This window comes from Triticum urartu, chromosome 4 (genome assembly GCF_003073215.2).
Source record: "Triticum urartu cultivar G1812 chromosome 4, Tu2.1, whole genome shotgun sequence".
Taxonomy (NCBI): Eukaryota; Viridiplantae; Streptophyta; class Magnoliopsida; order Poales; family Poaceae; genus Triticum; species Triticum urartu.
Genome location: NC_053025.1, coordinates 560,927,646 through 560,944,849, shown reverse-complemented (window position 1 = coordinate 560,944,849; position 17,204 = coordinate 560,927,646). Strand labels below are relative to the sequence as shown.

General features: G+C 49.0%; 1 protein-coding gene across 1 annotated transcript; it reads left to right on the top strand.

Annotated features, from left to right (window-relative positions):
* Window positions 1-287: 287 nt before the first annotated feature.
* LOC125554158 (gibberellin 2-beta-dioxygenase 6-like) lies at window positions 288-1,800 on the top strand. The gene is made up of 2 exons (XM_048717756.1): window positions 288-854; window positions 954-1,800. Exons 1-2 carry the CDS (start codon window positions 364-366, stop codon window positions 1,564-1,566), a joined length of 1,104 nt encoding a protein of 367 aa, XP_048573713.1. The 5' UTR covers window positions 288-363; the 3' UTR covers window positions 1,567-1,800.
* Window positions 1,801-17,204: the final 15,404 nt, after the last annotated feature.

Genomic DNA, 17,204 nt, shown 5'->3' with positions numbered 1-17,204 from the left:
CCACTGCCATAAAAAATCGGGACGGACCATTTCGCAGGACCTGCGCCGGGCGATTTTTCTCCCGGTCCGGTAAGCGGTTATTACAGTGGCTGGGGCGTTTTGCAGGATGTGATAGAGATGCTCTAAAGCGACAGTTTGGGACTGTGTTTGCGGCAGTGGTTTAACCGTGTGCGACGGACGGTTCTCCCCACTGTCCTATATATAGGTCTCTGGTCTCGCTTCCGAGCTCCTCCGTAGAAGCGCGATTTGTTTGACGTAGCCAGTGCCCAGTGGCGCAGTGGTAGCTAGCGAGCGAGCGTGTGCCACGACTCCATCACAAGCTATACGTACGTGTCTAAGCTAGCATCTATCTCTAGGTCGACCATGCTGGCCTTCGCCGAGGGCACGAGCTGCACGACCACCGATCCGCCTCTGGCGGACAGCTACCGCGCGCTGCTCTGCAGAGGCGAGCTCGAGGGCGTCGGCGCTGCGTCGGCGCATGCGGTGGAGAGCCTGGCCATGCTGGAGCGTGATCTGCCGATCATCGACTTGGAGCGCCTGGCGAGCCGCGACTCGAGGGAGAGCAAGGCGTGCGCGGACGCCATGGCGAGAGCGGCGTCAGAGTGGGGCTTCTTCCAGGTGGTCAACCACGGCGTGGGGCGGGACCTCCTGGAGGAGATGAGGCGGGAGCAGGCGAAGCTATTCCGCCTGCCGTTCCGTACCAAAGACAAAGCCGGGCTCCTCAACGGCTCGTACCGGTGGGGCAACCCGACGGCCACGTCGCTCGGGCAGCTCTCGTGGTCGGAGTCCTTCCACGTTCCGCTCCCCAGCATCTCCCGGGAAGACTGCGACTACGGAAAGCTCAACTCCTTGAGGTAGAGTACGTGCGTAAGCATGCATGCAAGCCCGTATGCATGCATGATTACTGTAGGTCGTCTGATGGCTGATGGGCAAGAGTTTTGTTACGCGAGCAGGGGAGTGATGCAGGTGGTGGCGGACGCGATGTCGCGAGTGGCGTACACGGTGGCCGGGACTCTTGCGGAGAACCTCGGGCAAGAGGCAGGGGGCGGCGAGCCGGTGTTCCCGGCAGGGTGCGACGGGACGACGTGCTTCCTGCGGCTGAACAGGTACCCGGCGTGCCCGTTCGCGGCGGACTCCTTCGGCATGGTGCCGCACACGGACAGCGACTTCCTCACCATCCTCTGCCAGGACCAGGTCGGGGGCCTACAGCTCATCAAGGACTCCCACTGGGTCGCCGTGAAGCCCCGCGCCAACGCGCTCATTGTCAACGTCGGCGATCTGTTTCAGGCGTGGAGCAACAACAGTTACAAGAGCGTGGAGCACAAGGTGGTGGCCAACTCCAAGGCGGAGCGCTTCTCCGTCGCCTACTTCATGTGCCCGTTGTCGGACTCGCCAGTCGGCACATACGGGGAGCCCTCGCCGTACAAGCCGTTTACCTTCGGGGAGTATAGAAGGAGTGTGCGGGATGATGTCGAGAGAACCGGGAAAAAGATTGGACTCCCCAACTTTCTCAAACGTTCTACCGTTCACGGCCTCGATGACGACATCATGGACCTCTCTTCTTAACTGTGTGAACTCAGTCTCACCGTCCGCAGTTCGGAATCAGCACACCTCAATGATACATATGCTTCTGCCTATTTTAGAAAGAAAAAAAATCAGACGACCTTGTGACATACAGGTAGTACAACGGTAGAGCCGTCGACTACAATGAATGTACCAAGATATGGTACCATTCGGTTACAATTTGTTAGGGATCCTAACCGATCGTGGTACCATTCGGTCGCACAAGAGAACGTTCAAGCCCAAGTCACACGGGTGGCTACTGGCTAGACCGGTAGTGGGATGGTGGTGGCGACATGCTGCCAGATGGCCTCTGTAGGTTTTGTCATTGATGTATATTATGGTGACTTGATACATGAGAAACATTCATAATCATGGTTCAGCGATATAGACATCTATGTTGAATCTCGTCAGCAAATATCAGTGTCATGTTGTGATTGTTGGTCTTGATAAAACCACCATGCACGTCAAATTTCTAACAAAACAGAAGAGGCACCTTCGCATCTTACCACCACTAACTCATAGTACTTGCTGGCACTGCATGGTCTGTCTGACTCCAGCTTACGATGACAAACAATTTTACCATCAATTTGGTCTTACTTGTCTTTTAGCAAAGTTGCCAGGGGTCATTTCACTGTCGAAGAGTTTACAATGCACACATTATCGAGAGTGATCCAGAGGAACAATTGTCATGAAGCTTTTCACACAAAGGGTGCGATGCAAAAATAATTGCACCAAACTCCCTATGGGTCCTTGTGCTTGTCGCTGCCTTGGAGAAGTTAACCACAAAAATTAATACCTAAAGCTCCAAGAAGGCACCATTGCAGCTCACCTGTTGTGCAGACCTTAGACTTGGGCCACCGTAAGGGACAAAACCATTGCTGCTAAGAGCATCTCCAGCCGTTCGGTCTCCCAGGGCGTCGAAAAAGAACCCCCTGGGGGCAAGCCGGCGCTAGATTGTCTCAGCCGCTCGCCCCAGGGTCGTCCCAGACACGTATTTTTTTATTTTAAAACATCTGAATTCGGCAAAATTTGGCCAAATTCGGCATAAATTCGGCTAACTTGACATTCAATTTCAACATGTTCGGCGTTTACATAAATTATTAAAAAAACAACTACAAGGCGAAGAAGTCGCTGAGCGCCGCGAAGTCGTCGACGTCGCCGTCGTCCTCGTCGTCGTCGGCGGCCTTCTCCTTCTTGATGGCGCGGCCTCCCCTGCTGCTCCCCTGCCCGGCGTCTCCAAGGCGGACCGGTGGTGGCGGCGCGTCGTCGTCGTCGCTGTCGTCGAGGACGACGACGCCTCCCTCGTCCTGGCCGCGGTGCCGGGCTTCGAAGCGCTCGAAGGCGGCGATCTGGTGTTGCAGCTCCATCTGCGTCTAGTTGTCGCGCGCCCACTTCATGGCCGCCTCGTCATCGATCTCCTCCTCCTTGACGCCACCAATGAGCCCGGGGAGCCCCGACTCCCGCTTGACAGTGGCGAGCCCCGGCTCCGTCTTCGGTTTGATGAAGCACGGAGGTGCCGAGGAGGAGGCGCGCCAGCCGCCCTCGTTAATGACGATGCCGGCGCTGCGGGTGCGCCGACCGAGCGGCGTCTCCGCGGCAGGCTCGGGCTTGACGCCGAAGAGTGCCGGCGAGCCGGTAGAGTGGGAGGAGGAGGAAGAGCCGAACCTCCTCGGCACCCACGGCCCGGCGCTTCGGCGAGGGGGGGGGGGGCGGACGCCGCGGCAAGGTTTGCCAGCGGCGGGTTGTTGCCGCCCTCGAGGTACTCCAGCACCCCGTGCAGTGTGCGGCCGAGGACGCCCCACCAGAGGCGGCGACCGTTGCTGTTCTTGATGCCCCCCACTACCAGCGCCCCGTTCGTGGACGCCAGCCGATGTGCCTGCCGCCGCTGGAAATACTCCGTCCACGCCGCGTGGTTGTCGGCGGCGTACTGGGGAAGGGCGCGCTACTCCTCAGTCAGGGCCGACCGCACGCGGTCGACCTCAGCGGCGAAGAAGTCGGGGCGCGCGTCGACGTCGGGCACCGGCGGGATGGGGACGCCGCCGTTGCTGAGCCTCCACCCTCAAGATGGCAACGGGGATGGAACCCATCGGGTTTTGCCTTCCCAAACCCATCCCCACAAGAAAATCGTAAACCCGTCCCCGTCCACGTCATCGTGCGCGGGGCTAGTTTTTCACCCGTCCCCTAAACCCATCGGGTTTTCTAAACCCACGGGGAACCCGCGGGGAAATCGACATATATAAGGAAACATAGAAACAAAGAATAATATTTCGACAACAAAATGATATCACATTTCAGCAACATAGATAATCAAATTTCAGCAACAAACAGGAGCATATTTCAGCCATACATGGTTAAACAAGATGTCCAATTACATAAGTTCTAAAATATAATTCTTGGTTCAAAAATCAAAAGCACAAATGAGACGAAATAGTCCAATACATAAGTTTTGAAATAGAATTCATAGTTCACAAATCACTTCAAATGAGGAATCATCATAGCATCTTTCACATCTCCAAATCTCCAAAAGACTATCTTCAAAGCTTCCAAAGCCAAATCAAAGTGCCAAGTCCTAGAGAAGATCAAAATGCGCTCAAGCTTGGTAAAAAAATGTATTTTGCCGGGTTTGTCGGGTTTCGGGTTCGGGGACTACCGAAACGGGTGCAAACCCATGAAACGTGTCGGGTTGTATAATGTGCCCAACAACAGCCCCGCGGGGATGAAAAGATGCCCATCCCCGTCCCCTAATAGGGTAAAAACCCGCGGGGATGCGGATTTCGGGGCCCCATTGCCATCTTGACTCCACCCTGTTGGCCCGGCGCGCATGTCCGGCGGCCCCGGGATGTTGGCCTCAAACAGAAGCCATGCCTCCGACGACTGGAGCGAGCGGCGGCCGAAGCTGTTGGCCGCCGCGGCGTCGCCGGGGAAGCGTTCGGCCATCGCTGGAGGGAAGGGGAGGACGGGGGAGGTAGAGCTCGGCGGTGCGGACGGGAGAGAGTAGAGCTCGACGGAAGCTGGTTTGGGCTCGGGATGGTGTGGCCAGCGGCGTGGGGGAGCGGCGGGTCTTTATAGCCCGCGCCGTGTGTACGCATAGCGGGAGGGGAGGCGTCGCCGCGCCGCCCGTGATGCGCCGACCCGTGAGGAATCAATGGAAGGCTGACCGACGGCAGCCTTGCCATTGATTCCCCGCGGGAAACCGAGGCGCGCTGGGGGAAGACGAGGCGTCGTCTCGCTGACGCGGCTGGCCCGCGGCTCTTTCGCGCCAAAACCGTTCGCCCCGGCGCCCCCCTACCCCCAGCGCGCCGGGTTCGGCCTGGGTCCGCCGGCGTCAGTTTCGGCGCAAGCCGGGGAAAAACGGGCTACTGAAGACACGACTGAGCCGTTTTTTGACGCCAGCGCGGCAAAAACGCCTGAGAAGAGCCTGTTGAGGACGCGGCTGGTCGCCTCATACCTTTTATATCCTTGAGTCGCCACCTTCCCATGATCGAGTGATGGGAAAACGTTAGAGTCCCCTCTACACCTCTACCTTCCGCAATCCCTACCTGGACTGCTCCCAGAGAAATGCCGCCACTGACGTGGTGACAAACTCATGTACAACATCTCCGAAGCCACTGCCAACACCAGATCTAGTTGTAAATTGGGTTGGAAGCGTTGAACCCTTTGTCTCGGGCCGCATGTTTATATATAGTGGCAATGCCTTGGAGTATAAGATAGAGATCAGGAGATCGATCTCAAGTTAGTTCGGTACAGGAGGTTAACGAGGAGAGGAAAACAAGATAGAGATAGATTACAATTTGAATGAAACTATCCTATTCTAACACTCCCCCTCAATCTAAACCTCATGATCATCGACCAAGGTTGAGATTGTACTTGAACTCGTCTAACCTCCTCATAGTGAGAGGCTTTGTGAATCCATCAGCGAGTTGATCTCCGGTAGGAATGAACTGAATTTCGAGAAGCTTCCTAGCTACTCTTTCTCTGACAAAGTGGAAATCAACTTCAATATGCTTTGTGCGTGCATGAAAAACAGGATTGGCTGACAGATATGTTGCACCAATATTATCACATCATAATCTGGCTGCTTTTGGAGTCTTAATTCCAAGTTCATAAAGCAGTGTTTGTATCCACATTACTTCAGCAGTGGCATTTGCCAAAGCTTTGTATTCAGCCTCAGTACTTGATCTAGAGACTGTAGCCTGCTTTCTTGCATTCCATGACACAAGATTGGATCCCAGAAATACAGCAAACCCACCAGTTGACCTTCTATCATCAATACATCCTGCCCAGTCTGCATCAGAGTAGGCAGTAACAAGCATAGAGGAGGACTTGGTAATTTGAAGTCCAAGTCCCGCTGAAAACTTAAGGTACCTCAAAATTCTTTTAACTGCAGTCCAATGAGTAGTACTAGGAGCATGTAAGTACTGACATACCTTGTTGACAGCATAAGAAATGTCACAGCGTGTAAGTGTCAAATATTGCAATGCACCCACAACACTCCTGTAATTTGTTGCATCCTCTGACCCAAGTTGCTCTCCACTTTCAACAGAAAGTTTTTCAGAAGTTGAGATAGGTGCACTCACAGGTTTAAATTTTTCCAAGCCTACTCTCCTGAGTATATCAGCTGTGTATTTCTCCTGTGTCAGAAGTATACCATCTCTTATCTGCTTGACCTCAATACCAAGAAAATAATGAAGATCTCCCAAGTCTTTGAGAGCAAATTCCAACTTGAGATCTTTAAGCAAACAAGTGGTGGCACTTGAACTTGAGCTAGCAACAATAATATCATCAACATAGACTAGCACAAAAATTGTGACATTTCCTTTATTGTAAAAGAACAAGGATGTATCTGCCTTGGATGGTACAAACCCAAGTTGTTGTAGTTGCATGCTCAATCGCGAATACCAAGCTCTTGGTGCCTGTTTTAAGCCATACAGAGCTTTATCCAATTTACAAAGATAGTGTGGTGTACCTTTGTTTTCATAACCTGGTGGCTGCCGCATGAACACCTCTTCCTTAAGAACACCATGAAGAAACGCGTTCTGAACATCTAGCTGTCTTAAACTCCAACCTCTGGAAACAGCAATAGACAAGACAAGTCGAATGGTGGCTGATTTAACAACTGGACTAAAGGTATCCTCATAGTCAATTCCAAACCTTTTCTTAAAACCTTTAGCAACTAATCTAGCCTTGTACCTGTCTATACTTCCATCTGACTTCCTTTTTATCTTGTACACCCATTTACAATCAATAATGTTCATTCCACTTTTTGATGGTACTAGGTGCCATGTTTTATTTTTCATAAGTGCATCATACTCACTATCCATAGCCTCTTTACAATCTTTGTGAGCAAGGGCATCAATAAGATTAACTGGTTCACCAGTAGTAGTGAGAAAAGCACGTTTTTTATCATACCTAATGGTGCCATCTTTGTATTCCTTTTCCTTAGTAATACCTGATTGTGACCGTGTATGGCGTCGAGGAATAACTTGCGCAGCAGAGGAGGCCACCACAGAAGATCCAACGTCCTGCACCGCGGGATCGCGCACCAGATCTTCTGTGGGCAGGATCGGCCTCAGGATTGTGCCACCAGCAGCAGCGGGCCGCGTGTCGCCTGGGGATTCCGCACAGGGTGTCGTGCGCACCGGGGTCCGTGGGCCGGATCCAGCCACGGTCGCCCGGTCGGGCGGCTGGTCGGCCACCCTCGCGGACCGTGGAGTCGTGGCGAGCGATGATTCGCTCCCGGTCCCGCCCGTGCTGGTGGGCTCCGCACCGTCGCTATCGGCCACCGAGGCACGCGCCGTCTCTGCATGCAGGCGGACAGGATCCTCCTCGGATCGTGCGCCAATGATTGCGCTGGCGCTGGCGCCAGGATCCGCCTGGGATCGCGCGCCAGATCGCCTGCTGCCGCCATAATCCTCCTCGTGATCTGCAGCACCTGTTTTGGCTGTTTCTGGACACATAAAATTATGAGCTGCATCTGTACAAATATCATTAGAACTGCAATTTTCTGTGGATTTGTTCACATGGTCAGCTTCAGGTAATTCACCCCCGTGATCAGATAGAGTGTCAAGATCCGGAAGAAGTGCTATTTCGGCACGAAGAAGAGCGCCTGCATTGGGATGAAGTTTGGCAAACGGAAAGAGAGTTTCATCAAAGATTACATCTCTAGAAATATATATACGTCCGGTGGAAATTTCTAGGTATTTGTATCCTTTGTGCAGATTACTATAGCCTAGAAACACACATTGAGTGGAACGAAATTCAAGTTTGTGATGATTATACGGACGCAAGTTGGGATAGCAAGCACACCCAAAGATTTTGAGGGAATTGTAGTCTGGTTTTTGGTGGTAGAGACGTTCCAAGGGAGTAGAGTTGCCAATGACTTTACTTGGTAGACGATTAATGAGATATGTTGTTGTAATAAATGCTTCATCCCAATATTTTAGAGGCATAGACGCATGAGCAAGTAGAGAGAGGCCAACTTCAACAATGTGACGGTGTTTGCGCTCGGCAGAACCGTTCTGTTGGTGAGCATGAGGACAAGACACATGATGCTAAATCCCTATGCTACAGAAGAAAGAGTTGAGTTTTTCATACTCCCCTCCCCAGTCACTTTGGACTGTGAGAATTTTTCTGTTGAGGTGTCTTTCAACCAGTTTCTGAAATTCTTGGAAGATAGAGAAAACCTCAGATTTATGTTTGAGTAAATAAATCCAAGTGAATTTGCTATAATCATCAATAAAACTAACATAGTATTTATTTCTTCCAAAAGAATCTCTTGCATGACCCCATACATCACTGAAAATAAGCTCTAAAGGAGCATGAGACACACTATTTGACTTGGGATAGGGAAGTTGGTGGCTCTTGGCACACTGACAAGCTTCACAAACTGACTCACTATTTTGACTATGTGACAAAGCAAGTTTGTCTTTATTGACTACTTGCTTAACTATGATTGATGATGGGTGTCCTAATCTTTGATGCCACCTTTCCAAGGAGGGTTTAGTGGCGGAATAAACTTGATGCCGGTTGCGACTGAAAGCTCCGGATGTGATGGGGTACAGCCCTCCAACGCATCTACCGTGATGAAGAAGTTCCCTCGTCGCCCGGTCCTTTATAAAAAAGTAACGAGGGTGAGTTTCAAAGAAGACGTTATTATCAGTGGCTAGACAAGACATGGATGCAAGGTTTTTATCAGCTTGTGGGACATGAAGGACGTCTTTAAGAACTAGATCACGTTTAAGGTTGGGGGAATTAATGTAAGCTTGTCCAATGTGACAAATATCCATACCTCCACCACTTGCCGCAGTGTGAATCTGGTCGCCACCGTGGTATCTCTCACGAAGTGCAAGTTGTTCTAACTCGCTGGTGACATGATCTATTGCACCAGAGTCCACGTACCAGACGCCGTCTCCTCCTCCTCCTTCTTCACGTATGGCTGCAGCAGCATGACGAGCGTCGGGGACGAAGTCTTCATCATACCTATGCCAGCAGTCCATGACCTCATGGCCTGGCTTTTTGCACAGCTGACAGCGAGGGCGGCGATTTGAGGAGGAGCGGCGGCTGTTGTTGTTGTTGAAGCCGCCACCTCCCATGTTGTTGTTGAAGCCGCTGCCTCCGGAGTTGTTGCCACCACCTGAACGAGCACCCTCGCCCTGGTAGTTGCCACGGCCACGCCCGCCGTCGTTGGAGCTGCGGTTCTATCCCTGGTGACCGCGCCCACGGCCGCGCCCACGAGCCGCCGAGTTGACGGAGGACTGCCTGATGTTGGTGCCGTGGAGGAGGGTAAGGCGAGCATCAAAGCTCAGGAGTTGGCTGTACAGCTCCTGAACCGAGACTGGCTCAACCCTAGCAGACAGAGCGGACACAACTGGATTGTAGTTCAGATCGAGGCCCGCCATGATCTTGGAAACGATCTCTGGATTGGGAAGAGGAACTCCGGTGCAGCACGCAACTTCATCTGTAAGGGTTTTAATTTTGCCAAGATATTCTGCCATGGACATATTACCTTTCTTCAGGTTCGTGAGCTTGATGCGAGTGTTGATGGCCTGACTCTGGCTCTGGGCGGCGAACATGGCGTTGATGGCGTTCCAGACCTCTGCTGGCGTCTGAAGGGTGGCAACTTGAGCGAGGATCTCACGGGACAGAGATCCCATCAGATACCCCTGGGGTTGCTGCTGCTGCGAGTACCAGAGGGTTCGGGCGAAGTTGACAACCTGTTCTTCTTTTCCATCTTTGGTGATGGTGAGGGTGGCCGGTGGTTCCTGGCTCTTCCCATCAGGGTGGTGCTCCATCTGTGCGCCTCGGATTTGCGGGAGCACGACGGCCTTCCATAAGAGGAAGTTTCCCCTTGTTAGCTTCTCCTGTGGGGGCGGTCCGAGAGGGATAGAGCTACTGCTAGATGATGAGGCGAAGGTGGAGGCCGTGGAGGAGGAAAGTGCGCTCGTGGTGGAAGATAGGGCTGCGGAGGAAGACATGCTCTCGGCCGCGGGAAGGTAGCTAGATGCGATCTTCGATCTGAGAGGAAGATGCTCTGATTACCATGTAAATTGGGTTGGAAGCGTTGAACCCTTTGTCTCGGGCCGCATGTTTATATATAGTGGCAATGCCTTGGAGTACAAGATAGAGATCAGGAGATCGATCTCAAGTTAGTTCGGTACAGGAGGTTAACGAGGAGAGGAAAACAAGATAGAGATAGATTACAATTTGAATGAAACTATGCTATTCTAACACTAGTATCAGTGTGAGGGAGATGGTGCAAGAAAACGCACAATTCTATGAGAATGTCATAGTAGCGCCACCCTAAAAGACAAAGATGCTTGCTAACTCCTAGGGTCGAGATGGCGGGAGTCGGGGCCCTCTTGTTGCTGAAACGACACCATGGCCATGGAAGCACTACTGACGAGGAACTCTAATCATATCATCAGTATGAGTCAGCACCAAAATAACCCTCCCCTAGTCACTGGTGATCACAATTTTATTTGATTAATCCAATATAAAAACCTATGCACAACCTCAAAAGTGTACAAAAGATTATCGTCTTTTATATAATCACCATGAAAGATGGACCTCGAATTCTTATGATCCGATTTCTATAATCACCATGAGCTAATAATCAGCTTACTCTCTAAAGCACACCTAGTCTCTTGCACCTTGCTTAAAGTTGCTCGGCTTTTCACCATCTTTGTTGCTTGCAGGAGGATTCGTCTAGCATCCTCAACATGTCTCCAGCTTTTCAGAAAACAGAGCATATATATCTTCACATCCTGTTTGCTGCCATTGACCGTAAGCAAGTAATGAGATGAATCTTCCTTCCTTGTCATGTACTCTCTCCGTTTCAGAATATAAGGCGCATCGATTTTTGTGGAAGTCAAACTAGAACAATGACGCTCATACAGATTACATGCAAAATGACAAAGCTACTGTACATATGGACTGCAACTTGTACAACAGTCAGCCATTTGGGTGGTTAGCTACAATTTTGTCATATCCATAAGTTGTGTGAAACTGTACAACAACATATCAACGCATTTCATCTGTCATGACATAAAAAGTACAAAATATTTGCATTGGAAAATAGTTGTATTTTTTTGCGTGGAGGATGCTTTGAATTAAATAGTCACCTACTCCAGATACGTAAATTTGAATTAGCTAGTATTCGTACATAAATTTGATAGTACCGAAGAAGACATTTCATCCCTTGCGAAAAAATAATAATCATTTACTATAGCTCTATGGGCACATGATGAGCTTCACGTGCAAAGGCAACCTTCCCTATCGATCCTGCCGCAGGCATCCATCTGAATTGACACTCAGGAAATGGGCCGAGCTAGGGCAAGCTATGTGCTGCCGCCGATGTGTACGTGGCGAAACATAGTCTCCTCAAATGGGCCAGAAAGTTTTCTTGTGTGTGTGGTGTGGGTTCGCTGCCAAAAGAAGTGCCATTTGCTGCACGCCTCTGTTTCCGAATATGTTCGGCTGTTCAAGTAGATTTCTATCTATACGACGCACGTATGAGTAATGGCCATACAATTTCAAAAGGCCTCTGTCGTTGTTGGGTGACACTTCCCTCTCATTTTTCCTTTTATTTTTGGGAAAAGTTGTCCCTGCATTATATTCAAAGAAGGCACTCGTATATTGCACCAGTGGGCTAGAATATACACTTCATCGGCACCAGTAAAGGACGGGGAACTAAAGTAGCATAAATTTTTACAGGGTGCACGCAACCATGTGAAGGATGCAGCATGTCATGTGGCCTTGAATTGGACCGGTCGAACGCTCGAATCAGCCTCGGATAGTGCCGCCGGAATCTTTGAATTTTCAAAACTTGCCTCTCTTGGCACTTCTTTTCTGAAAGTTGCCCGTCTCTACCATTATTATTTTCTTGCGCCCAAGCATCTCAATCTCGTGTTATGTGGCCTCTGGGGTAGACGTTCACGACATGCATGGGAGTTTGAAGTCCACGTCCACGACATGTTCCCGCGGAACACGATCTGAGGACGTGTTGGGCGATTTTTATGGTAATAATTGGGCTGATGCACGGTCCAACTAGTAGTTTGTGTACCAAAAATGCATAGGGGCATGCACATACCTTTTTTTTCAAGCCTATTCGACCAGTCCTTTATCGCCTTCTTTATTTTCAACCATGTTCACCTTTATCGTGCTTAGACTCACTCTAAGGCTTCATCATTCTTTCATCTTCTTCTTTCTCTATTTATTTTCCTTATGTGCAATTACTTTCCTTGACTTCATGAACTCATCAGTTCGTCGTGTTCAGTTTGTTTGCAACTTCATGCCATCGTTTTCCAATGAACACTTTGTACACTCTAGTTGCGCATCCTCTCCTTGTTCCGTCGGATTGAAATTGATCGACTCTTTTCCCACTATCCTTACCGCAGTACGATAGATTATGCCATCTCGCACATTAATCTTTCTTCTATTGTGACTTGATTAGTTGCATATACCACTGCAATCGCACTGTTTCACCCACACTTGTTCTTCTTCCATTTGATCTTTCCGTTAGTGGTAGCCTATTAGATCTTGTTTTGTTATGTTCTGCGAAACTTGCCATTCATTTATTTTCTATCATATTTTCCGTTAACTGTTAATTTTTATGTTGCCACCTTGCCAGACATAAAGTATCAAATTTAGTTTCTGCCTTTCAAAGTTTCTCTATGTGGCACCCCGGCTTAGAGGAACCGAAACACCTCGTGTTCAAGCCCAGAGATCAAGTCTTATAGAATAAGGCACTGCTTGACATAGAACAAATTAGCTCTTATTACCAATAATATAGGTACAAGGGTTCAGATATACAAAGGATTACAGGGGCACGGCGGCACTACACCTTTATCACCGAGTGGCAAGTTGCAAAGCAGCAAGGCAGAAAGCCGTCTTGAATTCGTCAAGCTGCACACAATTGTAGGGGCTCTATCCTTGATATCTGGAAGGTACAGATAAGCCCGTGTCCTCCATTTACAGGCATCCCAAACTGAAGCAGGCCACGAAGCATCGCTGTCGGGTTAAGGGTGGGAAGCTGGTTTTTTCCCGTCGGTGCAACCACCCTACTCGAAGCCCCTGGCTCATTGCTTGACTAGAGGTTTGTCTCTATTTTGTACCACAGGTTGTTCGTAAGATGCAGTTCCATTATCCTTACATGTGCTTTCATATAATCAAATAGCTGCTATATAACAGCTGGCAGTTTCGAGCATGGCAGAAAGCCGTCCCGAACCCATGGATGGCGACAAAGGCAAAGGGCTCACAGGGTTTTAGGTGTCTAGCAGGTTGAGCGAAGTTGGGCATACAAGTGCTAAGACATGTATTTAGAATTGTTGCATCTGTTTATGTAAAAGTCGAGTTGTGGCTTAACATGATGTGATCATGAGATTATCATACAGTGACTATCAATATGTATTATGTTGCTAGCTCAGTTTGTGTATTTGGTGTTGTGGTTTACCTGTTAAGAGGTGGTTGGTCGGTCTCGTAGTTTTCATGTGCCCACTGGACGTCGCCGAATGTTTTCGCGCGGTCCGAATACACATATGCATTTGATGTTCGGTTGGTTTAGGCGGCTTGCCTTTGTCCCAATGTCCGGCTTTGCCGAGCGTCCACGCGCCAGTGCTTACCAACTTGGGACAAAACAGGGTTAATTTCACTCAACCCTCATAGGCGGCTGGTCATGCCCATAGCTATCATGTCGTTGGACGACGTCTGAATTTCCCGAGTGGTATAGATGGATCCAAGGTATGGATGCCATGCGAGTAGGTGGTGTCAGCTTTTCACATCAGCAGAGGCGCCCTTTGACCGCCTTTCGTCGTCCGCCCACCGCTACTCTTACCTCCTTAATGGCACCCATTAAGTGACCTATAAGAGGTCGCCGTTGTACCCTCTATCGCCACAATCCTTTCTCCAGCACCAGTGGGTGCTTTCCATCCCAAGGAATAATGGGATGAGGCCAATCGTCAATAGGTTGAGCTAGGGGCATCCGTCTACCGTAATGCGTCCACACACACCAACGATTTTCCAGCCAAACACACGGTTGTCTTCCTTGCATGGTGGAACATTTCGCTTGTCAAAAATGCCAAAGTATTCAGAAAGGAGAGACCATATTTTGCTAGGTGGAGGAGTGGGTTCATTCATGATATTTCTCTCCTAGCTCATAGAATCAAGCAGAGGCAAAAGGCAGCACTACAGAGATGTATTAACTATCTGCCCCCATAGAGTAGAGTTTCTTTATGTGCTTTTTATTTATTTTTCATGCTACTACCTTGTGAGTGTTTTGTAGACTTTTAAATATGTTTTATTTCTCAAGTAATAAAATGTTGTGGGGCGCAAGCCATGGAATTTCCATGGTAAAAACATGGTTGTATCTTTGTGATAATACAGTCAACCGTAGTGAGAATGTCTGGTGCAGAGACAGGGTGCCCAGAGACTTAGTACTACCCAGCAAACACAAATACAAGAGAACATCCACACCCTTCATATGGGAGTCAAATAACCCACACCTAAAAACCAATGAAAAAGGTAGCCCAGACATGTAGAAGGGTGCTTGAACGCATGGGCATGTACGGGGAGTGGCCGAGCGGATTGAACACAACTTCACGCGGACAACGGACGGAGAAAGCTAGATGGATGGAGCAAGCATAGCTCCACCCAAACGTTGTCTCGATAGTATTAGGAGGATGGATAGCCAGGAACCGAAGTGAAAGTTCGTGGATGTCGCCTAGAGGGGGGTGAATAGGCGCTTTAAAATAATTACGGTTTAGGCTTGAACAAATGCGGAATAAAACTAGCGTTTAATTTGTCAAGCACAAAACATAAAATAACTAGGCTCACCTATGTGCACCAACAACTTATGCTAAGCAAGATAAACAACTAGGTGATAGCAAGACATATAACATGAAACACTATGGCTATCACAAAGTAAAGTGCATAAGTAAAGGGCTCGGGTAAGAGATAACCGAGGCACACGGAGGCAAAGATGTATCCTGAAGTTCACACCCTTGCGGATGCTAATCTCTGTTTGCGGTGGTGTGGAGGCACAGTACTCCCCAAAATGCCACTAGGTCCACCGTAATCTCCTCACGCCCTCGCATAATGCAAGATGCAATGATTCCACTGAGGGACCCTTGAGGGAGTTCACTGAACCCATACAAATGGCAACCCTTGGGGTCAGTCACCGAACCCGTACACTTTGGCAACCCTTGGGGGCGGTCACTGGAACCTGTACAAATTGCTCGGGGAAATCTCCATAACCTAATTGGAGAGCCCGACGTAAGCATGAAGCTTTACACCACAATGATTGAGCTCCGAGACACCACCAACCGTCTAGGGCACCAAATCACCCAAGAGGCACAAGCTCTAGGGTACCAAGCACCCAAGAGTAACAAGCTCTCAGACTTCACTTCCACATATCACCGTGGAGAACTCAAATCTATGCACCAAATGCAATGGCAAGGGCACACGGAGTGCCCAAGTCATTCTCTCCCAAATCCCACCACAATAACTAATGTTATGGAGGAAAATGAGAGGAAGAATGAAGAGGAGGACACGAATAATTCCAAGATCTAGATCCAAGGGTTTGCCCTCACAAAGAGGAGAAATTTATTGGTGGAAATGTGGATCTAGATCTCCTCTCTCTTTTCTCTCAAAAACTAGCAAGAATCCATGGAGGGATTGAGAGTTAGCAAGCTTGAAGATGGTCAACAATAGGGAAAGAACACGAACTCGAAGGCTTGAATGCAATGGGGAAGAAGACTGATGACCCACAACTATAGAGGATCAATTGTATCTCTTTTCGATAAGGAAGAGTGTCGAACGCAACGAGGAGCAGAAGAAAATGACAAGTGGTTTTCAGCAAGGTAATGTCTGCAAGTGCTGAAATTGTAAGTAGCAGAGTAGTTTAATAGCAAGATAATTTGTAACGAGCAAGTAACGATAATAGTAGCAAAAGTGCAGGAAGGTAGCCCAATCCTTTTGAGGCAAAGGATAGGCCAAAACGGTTTCTTATGATAAGCAAAGCATTCTTGAGGGTACACGGGATTTTCATCTAGTCACTTTCACCATGTTGGTTCGATTTGTGTTCGCTACTTTGATAATTTGATATGTGGGTGGACCGGTGCTTAGGTGTTGTTCTTACTTGAACAAACCTACTACTTATGATTAACCCCCCCTCCCCCCCCCGCAAGCATCCGCAACTATGAGAAAATTATTAAGAATAAATTCTAACCATAGCATTAAACTTTTGGATCCTATTGGTCCCTTGCGGAATAGCGCTTAAACTGGGATTTAAGATTCTGTCACTCTCGCAACCCATCATCTAATTGCTACGCCACAATGCATTCTCTTAGGCCCAAATATGGTGAAGTGTCATGTAGTCGACGTTCACATGACACCAATAAGGGAATCACACCATACATACTATCAAAATATCGAACACATATCAAGTTCACATGATTACTTGCAACATGATTTCTCCCGTGACATTAAGAAAAAAAGTAACTACTCACAAATAATAATCATGCTCAAGATCAAAGGGGTATTAAATAGCATATTGGATCTGAACATATAATCTTCCACCAAATAAACCATATAGTAATCAACTACAAGATGTAATCAACACTACTAGTCACCCACAAGCACCAATCTATAGTTCCAGTAACAAGATTGAACACAAGAGATGAACTAGGGTTTGAGATCAGATAGTGTTGTTGAAGATGTTGATGGAGATTGCCCTCCCCAAGATGGGAGAGTTGTTGGTGATGATGATGATGATGATGATGATTTCCCCCTCCGGGAGGGAAGTTCCCCCAGCGGAGGGCAAAAGTGCTCCTGCCCAAGTTCTGCCTCGAGACGGCGGCGCTTTGTCTCGAAAGTCCTCTCCCTATTTTTTCTAGGTAAAAATGACTTATATACCATAAGATGGGCACCGGAGGTGGGCCTGGGGAGCACAACCTAAAAGTGCGTGCCTGGGCTCCCTGGCACGCCCAGGTGGGTTGTGTCCAGCTGGTGGGCCCCCTCTGGTACTTATTTGCTCCAATATTCTTCATATATTCCATAAAAATTCTCCGTGAAGTTTCAACCTATTTGGAGTTGTGCAGAATAGGTAGCCTGCCGTAGCTTTTTCCAGGTCCAGATGTCCAGTTGCC